The following is an 8,189-nucleotide window of genomic DNA, read 5'->3' as shown; positions in this document are numbered from 1 at the left end:
TAGTATCGTGAGTACTAAAATTCTCACTCGTGCTACCGTACTTCACGATCAAGCTGATACTAAAATCCTGACCGTTGGTGATGATAGATCGAACGGGCACGATTGCATGGTACCTCGAGATATCAGTTTGGTTGCGGAGTCGATAGTATGAGTGAGAATATTAGTACCTCGCGGTATAAAAGAAAAAGACCGGAGAAAGCTCATGTACTAAAGGTAAACACTGAAGCTAACACAACGGAAAAGAAATGCACATGCAGAAAAGGTCCTCACAGTGAGAGGTTACACGAAACATGTAGCCTTCTTTTGGTTTAATTTGTTTGGCATGACGCAAAATAAATTACTTTGCTAAATAATTGCGAGATGATAAGAGAAGGAGGGAGAAGGGACAAAAATATATTACACACAACACACCTAGCTACTTCCGAAAACCATTCCAACCGATAAAATAATTAAATTTAGAGACCATATACACATTTTCTACTTGTATCACTTTTACTAGCTAGGTTATAGCTTGTTTTAATTAGTTTTCACCGATTATAAGTAGATGTTCCATGCATGCACATTATTAATCAAAGAAATTACATAGTCCTCACTGCCTTAATAAGTAGATCGAAAAGGCAACATTTTATAGCTTACTTGTGTGTTTTCAGTACAAGTAATGGTATTGGTTTTAAAGCACATAGACAGTACCACTGGTAATTAAGCTAGGTTGGTATGCACAACAGTACGGTAGTTTTTCAGGGCCTGTACTATTCGAGGATCGATCACTTTGCATATTTCACTTTATACTGTATTAGTTTAAGCAGATCAATCTTGGCTAGTATGTTTAATTTTGAATATGCTAGAGAAACAAAAAAAATGCAAAAATGATAACTTACAAATCTCGACCTCGATCAGAATGAAATGTGTGTGTTGCAGGCAAGTATTACACATATTAGAAGAATGATGTTCGTATAAATAAGCAAGCTGGTATATATATAGCAAGCAAGGAATGAATATGTAATGGACTTACCTCCTAATCTTTTTATTTATGCTTATGTTTATAAGCAGCCAAAATATAAATTTTTCAACCTTAAATTTAGAGTTGATTTTAGAGTTTTTTTTACCAAAGTATATTTTTTAACATTATTTTTTAATTACTAAGAATACGTATATAAAAAGTTTTATTTATAATTTTTTTTTACAACTACAGCTACGTCGTTAGGCAATCAGCCCTTAATGATCAAATGTACGAATGCGTATTCTAAGTCGTACTATTAGTACCGTTGTACCCAGCTACAGTTAATAGGTCTCAGTTCTTGCATTTTGTGACATGGAACCGACAAACTTATACAACCGTACGGTTCTAACAAAAGGGTTAATGGCATTTATGGGTTTTATGCTGTTGCAACAACATCAAACACAGTGTCATTCAACAAATCAAAATGCGATGGATCGGCTGGTACGGATTATACATCTAGATTTGAGTGATGGTACAACAGTATCATAACTCATGCAAGCTACAGGGGTAGAAAGTCATGCATGGTGATTTTCGTAATAGTGAAATGGATTCATCACTGGAAGAATTTGTCCTTGAAAAAAATTAATGGAGAGCCATAAGATATTAAACTAGCTAGCTAGCCAATTACTGAAGGGAAACCAAGAGAACTTGTATAAACACTGACAGTATACTACATATCACTTAGCTAGGTTCTGAATAAGTTCACCACCATATATAGCTGGCATTCAATTATACAATTTTGATTCACACATATGTGTTAGCTAGATAAACAGCTTTTACTGGTTCCTTAAAAAAATATCATCTATGCAAGATTTGTTCTACCCGATGAAGTTCAACAGTTAAAACCATCCCATTGAAATGCAAAAATATAACAATCCCACCTCAGAACTCTCAGAAGGCTAGCTAGTTTTCTTTCAGTGCCAACGAATTTATTTCACCCATATAAATAATGCAATTCGCAACATATTGTGATGTTGTCCCAGAAAGGAGATAATTCATCAACACAAACTTTAATTGTTTGTATTTTTTCTAAAAATGGAAAACTCATTTTCAAACAATTATTAGCCTCCGACTAACATTCTCAAGAAAGCTAGGGAATAAAAAAAAATCAAGATGAGATTCAATAATTAATATAACATTGTTATAATTATGTTAACACATATATATAGCTCAAATAACATATCTTTAAAATAGTGTCTCGAAATATGCAAAATTCCAAAATCCTCCAGTCGTTTCCCATTTCTCCCCCCGTGCATCATATTCACAAAACATTGTCTCCATTTGTCCCCCTCATTTAATTGTTTTTGTTCCTATCTATCTTTCCCTTTTCTGAGTGATATGTACCCAGCTGCTAGCTAGCTGATATATGTGAAATTACCTAACAGTACTGCGTAGTCGGTGTGTGAAGATAGCCAGCATGGATGCATCAAAATGCGGCTCCGAGTTGCTACGAGACATGAAGGTAAGAACAAGCAAAGCAGCCATGGTTTTTGGCCTCCTCCAGCAGCCAAGGGCATGCACAAGAAAGATTCTGAGACGGCCACAAGAGGCAGGGGCAAAGCAAACTCCTCTCCATGGTGTAACACTACTACCAGTAGCTACTAGCACTAATTTGATGACTACACCACTACTGGACTGGAGAATCCTATGATCCATGGCGCAGAAGAGAAAAAGAAACAACAGCTCCATGAAAGAGAAGAGGAGGAGGCATGGCCATAGCCATGGATCTATCAGCGCAGAATTCAAAGATCAGATCATGCAAACAACACCGGCAGGCAGGCCGGCGCATGGGAAAGAGAGCTAGCAAAGGTGCTAAAGCTGCAGGAGCATCACTAAAGTGAGACATGCATCCATCCGGCCATGCACTAAAAGTGATGGAGTTACTAGCTAGATAGCACAGTATATATCCATATATATATTTGTGAAGAACTATATATATATAATCCTATAGATAGGTACATACAGAGGAGGGAGTATATTATATAAGAGCAATTGAATCTGTGAGATGAAAATTCACAGTCCATCAGAACAAATAGAAGTTATAATTTCTCATAGCTCACAAAGTCATCATTGATACAAGCAAAGTTTTGAACAAAAAAGAAGAACCCCAAGAGAGAATAGAAAAAAAAACTAAGAAAGAAAGAGAAATTCACTCTAGAAGAAAGAGGAACAAAGGAATTGGACGAACTCTTAACAAGTCCAATGCACGAGAACTCAAAAACAGTTCTCTAATTATGCTGCAAGTGCAAGATGTGGTGATCTAAGAGTACTATTAACTTATACATTTAGAGTAGTACTTCCCCAAAGCCAAAGGTAAGGTAGGGTAATTAACCAATTAAACACACCGATTAAAATGCCGAGATGAGAGAGAGAGAGAGAGAGAGAGAGAGAGAGAGAGAGAAGGCCCCCCATGTTCTTGCACCACCGCCATGGATGCCGCAAGAACTTCGATCAAGCTCTCCTCATGTATCTATCCCCCCACACCGTATGATGCCCTATATACAGATAAGCTACTACATAGTAAGGAGGAGGAAGAAGAAGCAGCAGCAGCAGCAACAGCAGCAGCAGCTAAGTAGAGCTAGCTAGCAAATCAAGTAGCAGCAAGACTAGCTAGTGCACTTACACTTGCTTGCTTCTCTTCTCCTCCTCCCATGGCCACGATTGATTTGATCTCCTCCTCTTGTTGTTCATCAATGCATCCCAAATCAATTCGCCGCCGCCGTCGTGATCGATCATCGGCCAGCCGGAGACGAGGAAGAACGTGGTGGATCGATCGATCTTGCCCCTATTTTTTTTTTGGGTACTTCTTGACCACCGGCGATGAAATCTTGTGGAATTTCTAGTTTACTGCCTATGAGATGATCTCTTCACTCTATCCATCTCCTGCACAGTGTGCTCTCTCACTCTCATCTCAGCTTTTTCGCCCCACAAATTACATGTTATTTTAGTCAAGAGATCTCGGGAAATTAACCAGGGAAATTAAGGTGGGAAAAAAAAAGAGTTAACGACGGCGACGACGAGCTAGCCCGGCCGGCCGGCGGCAGGCTGGCTAGGCTGGCTAGGCTAGAAGAGCGTCGCGATGGAGGATCCGCAGTTGGCGAGGTCCGGCCAGGCCGCGGCGGCGGCGCCAATGCCGCCGTTGCCCCAGTAGAGGAGCGACTGCGCGGACGGCGCCGTGGAGGACGTGGTGCTGACCGCCGCCGGGTTCATCGACGCGGCCGCGGCCATGAGCGCGTCCGAAGCGATGATGCTCGCCTCCACGTTGGACGACGACGGCGTCGGCAGGTCCCAGCCCTGCTCACCGCCCGCCGCCGACTTCTGCTGGTGCTCGCCTGTGGCGGCCTCCGCCTTGACTTGGAGCTCCTCAAGCCCCGGCACGATGGAGCCGGACAGGAGCGGCGCGTAGAAGCCGTCGAGGAGGCCAGCGCCGACTCCGGAGCCGCCGTCATGCAGCCACGGCTTGGCCTGGATCTGCGTCCCCGCGGCGGCGCCGTAGCCGAGGCCCAGCAGGTGATCCACCTGCGACTGCTGGTGCTGGTGCATCTCGAAGGCGGCCGCGTCGGAGACCACCGACTGCATGGCCTGGAAGAGCCCGAGGTGGTCACCCCCCGAGGCGCCGGTCCCGAGCAGCAGCGACGCCAGCGAGGTGCCCCCGGTGAGGCCCAGCGCCGACGACAGCGACGGCAGCGACCCAGGCTGCGGCAGCGCCAGGGACGACGCCGGCGACGTGCCAGCTGCACCGCCCGCCGACGAAACAGCCGCCCCGGCTCCACCGCCACCACCAGAGCCGCTCCTCCCCACAACACCGCCTCCCCCGGGCGCGCCGCCGCTCCTCGACCGCTTGTTCTTCCGGCAGCCGCCGCCGACGGGGACGTTCCGCAGCGTGCCGCCGCGCGTCCAGTAGCGCTTGCACGCCTTGCAGAAGTGCCGCGGCTGCGACAGCGAGTAGTTGTTGTAGTAGCAGAACTTGGTGTTCGCCGAGTCGCACCGCGGGCACCTCAGCGCCTCCGCCCTCGGGTCCGGCGCCCCCGCCCCGGCCGCCGCCGCCGCCGTTCCACCTCCCCCTCCCCCACCTCCTCCACTCCTCCCTGCCACCGCTCCCCCTCCTCCTCCTCCTCCTCCAGCCGCAGCCGCAGCCGCACCCCCCGCTCCAGCCATCTCTCTCCCACACACAGATCGATCACAACCTCCCAAAACAACACACACCAGATCACGCTTCACGCCACGCCAACCCAACAGATCACGGCCGCCGCGGCGCGCGAACTCACCCGCTCGCTCCGCGACGCCTAGAGAGAGAGAGAAAGAAACAACCAAACACACACACAAACACAGACAGAGAGCTCGCTCGCTCGCTAGAGAGAGAACGAGGGGGTGGGTGGGGTTTTCAGGGTGGGAAGGTTCGCTGACAAGAGCTACAAAACAAGGCGAGCGTGCACTAGTATTATTGAGCTCTGATGGCGATACCACCACTCCTCCTCCTCCTCCTCCTCGCCAAGTAGGGAGAGAGAGAGAGAGAGAGAGAGAGGTAGCTAAGCTACTACTAGCTCGGTAGCGCGCGCCACCACCGCCACACACACGAGATGAACAGGGAGAGGGGAAGACGAAGAGGAGGAAGAGGGCCGGCGCAACGTAGACCTTAAACCTAGTTATATAGCGGCGCCGGGCCGTTCTAGCTCCTCGACTCCTCGTCCTCGTCGTCGTCGTCGTCGTCGTCAAGCTCGAGCTAGCTACACCCGGGCCGCTTCCTTGTGCGTGCTAGCTAGCTTGTCCTGACGACATATGCAAGTGTGGTGGTGGTCCCTGTGGCTCGACCGGGCTCGGGGCCGGTTTCGATCAACTGTTTTAGTTTGTAGCCGGTGATGTGCTACTGATATTATTTTTGTGGTGCGTATGTACGTGGCGTCAAACCGTGTTAATTTATAAAATGTTTGATTTTTTTCTTATAATGTTTGATTATTTGTCTTATTAAAAAAATTATGAAAATATCATTTATTTTGCTTGTGACTTACTTTATTTTCAAAAGAACTTTAAGCACGACTTGTTATTTTTTATATTTGTACTAAATTTTTGAATAAGACGAATGGTAAAAGTTGCAACCAAAAAAGTCAAACATTTTATATTATGAAACGGAGGTAGTACACTTTAGTCTCCACCATCAAAAAATAACGTTATCTTTCAATATCTAGTCTATCTCAAAATAAACTTTATCTTTCAAACAATATTTACATCTTTTAATATTTAAATTAGGACTAGATAAATTAAGGACAAAAGCATTGGAATTTGATAAAGTGGGGAACATATTAGTTTCTTTTTTGTGTTTGTATATATTGGTACATATCAGATGGGGAAAATGTTACTGTGGGATGAATGTTGCACTCTTGTATGGCCGTGTGTTAAGCTGGAGTTTTCTTGTTCTAATAAAGATTTAAGACCGCTTACATATATAGCAGGTAAAGTTTGACATGTAACTACCAAATTTGTAACAAAGTTTGTGGTCTGGGGGATCCCTTAAGATAGCATCATAGTCCAAAACATCTCTTGTTTGTGATGCAAGGGACTCATTTTTGTATTTGTATGAAGTGCAGTTTGTTTCAATGTTAAGCATTGAGTAGGTCTATATTAATTGTATTGATTTCCGTTGTACCTCGAGGTATTTTTTGTTGGATCGGAACAAATCTCTAGAAATTAACTAAGATCATAGGAAAACATTCCTTTTCAGTTACGTACCTCAGTGATCAAATTTTGAATACAAATTTTACGGTTCATGCGAAAGTAGCTGAAGAACCCTAATATTAGAAAATATGATATCTTATACCTTCTCAGGGAGAGTAAAAAGTCCAATTTTGAATTACTTAGGTTATTCTTCCAAGCACTGGATTGGCTAGCAATGTATGGATTTATGTGTATTGAAATCATTGCCCTATAAATACTTATATTGTGGTATACATTCTGAATCATATGAATGGTGATTATATTGTGGAACGATCCAACCTGAAATTCACTCTTATGAAGATTTAAACCCAAAATCTTGGGGTGCTACTTAAGTCACTACAACCACTATGTTACATACCCATTTGCCTAATGTAAAATTCTCTAACAGCATATCCTTAGTTTGGTAAAAATGCAACTTATACATATAAACTTTATACTGCAGTTTTAGTTGGCACACATGGATCAAGGTTAATTAGGCTTTACGTGTGGTTTATATAGAGCAGTGATGATCTTGTAGAATTGTGCCCCCAAAAAATCATTTTTTCACCATAGATTGTACGTGGAAGTAATAAAAAAAACCAGAGAGGAAATTATATATACGCTCTCTCCCACACAGAGATTGGCATTAATTTTGATGTATAATTCTTAACTGCATACACTAATTAAGGTGCCTTCTCATCCCATCTAGTATTTGTTAGTTTATCAAACGTATTCAAAATTTAAATTTTAAAATCTAATATATATTGCAGCAGATTTAGGATATTTTTAGTATCTGTTTTTAAATCGCCAATAACATAATTGTGTATACAAGTTTATTCTTTCCTGGTTATCAACCGTAACTCAAACTTTCAGAGCACATGAGCTCACGGTTTCTAAACTGAATAATATTGGAGCTAGCTCCTACACCACACTGTTAATTTCTTTCATCAACGTAAAACTCGATTACAAAACAGCGCATCTATTGAATCTTAGATGTATGTGCGCAAATTAATGACGTTGTCAGATCGGTGTACAGTTAATCCATGGTACGTAGGACCCGGACACTCCTGATAAACTACAAGTCCCTAAATAGTAAAGCATCAACTCGCACAGTGCACTACACAACACCACCCCTAGATCACTCTCACTCGACCAAATGACCGATCGATCTAGCAACAAACCGAACAAAGATACTGGCTACCTAGCAGCTACAAGTAGCTTCTTAGCTATCCATCTCTCCAGTTCTTATCGGCTGCTTCACCCAATTATTGTTATAGATTATTTACTTCACAAGTCTCTAATACATCTGTAATTAACTTATCATTACTATTAATTTAGATCACTTGCTTAAAGATGTATTTATTAAATTGATTAATAGAAATTATTTAGGGCCCTTTCAAACATAATATTAAAAAAATAGAAAAATACAATATTTTGATAGTATTACTTGTGCAAAACAGCGGATTCTACGAAAAATACATTAATAATCATTTGAATA

General features: G+C 42.9%; 1 protein-coding gene across 1 annotated transcript; it reads right to left on the bottom strand.

The window, feature by feature from the left end:
• Window positions 1-3,014: 3,014 nt before the first annotated feature.
• Window positions 3,015-5,814, bottom strand: LOC102708635 (dof zinc finger protein DOF5.4-like). The gene is made up of 2 exons (XM_006658536.3): window positions 3,624-5,814; window positions 3,015-3,495 (listed from the first exon to the last, which is right to left on the bottom strand). The coding sequence occupies exon 1, from the start codon at window positions 5,156-5,158 to the stop codon at window positions 4,064-4,066; it is 1,095 nt and encodes a 364-aa protein (XP_006658599.3). The 5' UTR covers window positions 5,159-5,814; the 3' UTR covers window positions 3,015-3,495; window positions 3,624-4,063.
• Between the last annotated feature and the right edge of the window lie 2,375 nt (window positions 5,815-8,189).

The sequence above is a fragment of the Oryza brachyantha genome, chromosome 7 (genome assembly GCF_000231095.2).
Source record: "Oryza brachyantha chromosome 7, ObraRS2, whole genome shotgun sequence".
NCBI lineage: Eukaryota > Viridiplantae > Streptophyta > Magnoliopsida > Poales > Poaceae > Oryza > Oryza brachyantha.
This window is presented reverse-complemented; position numbering and strand designations above follow the sequence as displayed.

Coding starts and splice junctions, on each gene's coding strand:
- LOC102708635 (XM_006658536.3), bottom strand. CDS start 5,158: ATGGCTGGAGCGGGGGGTGCGGCTGCGGCTGCGGCTGGAGGAGGAGGA.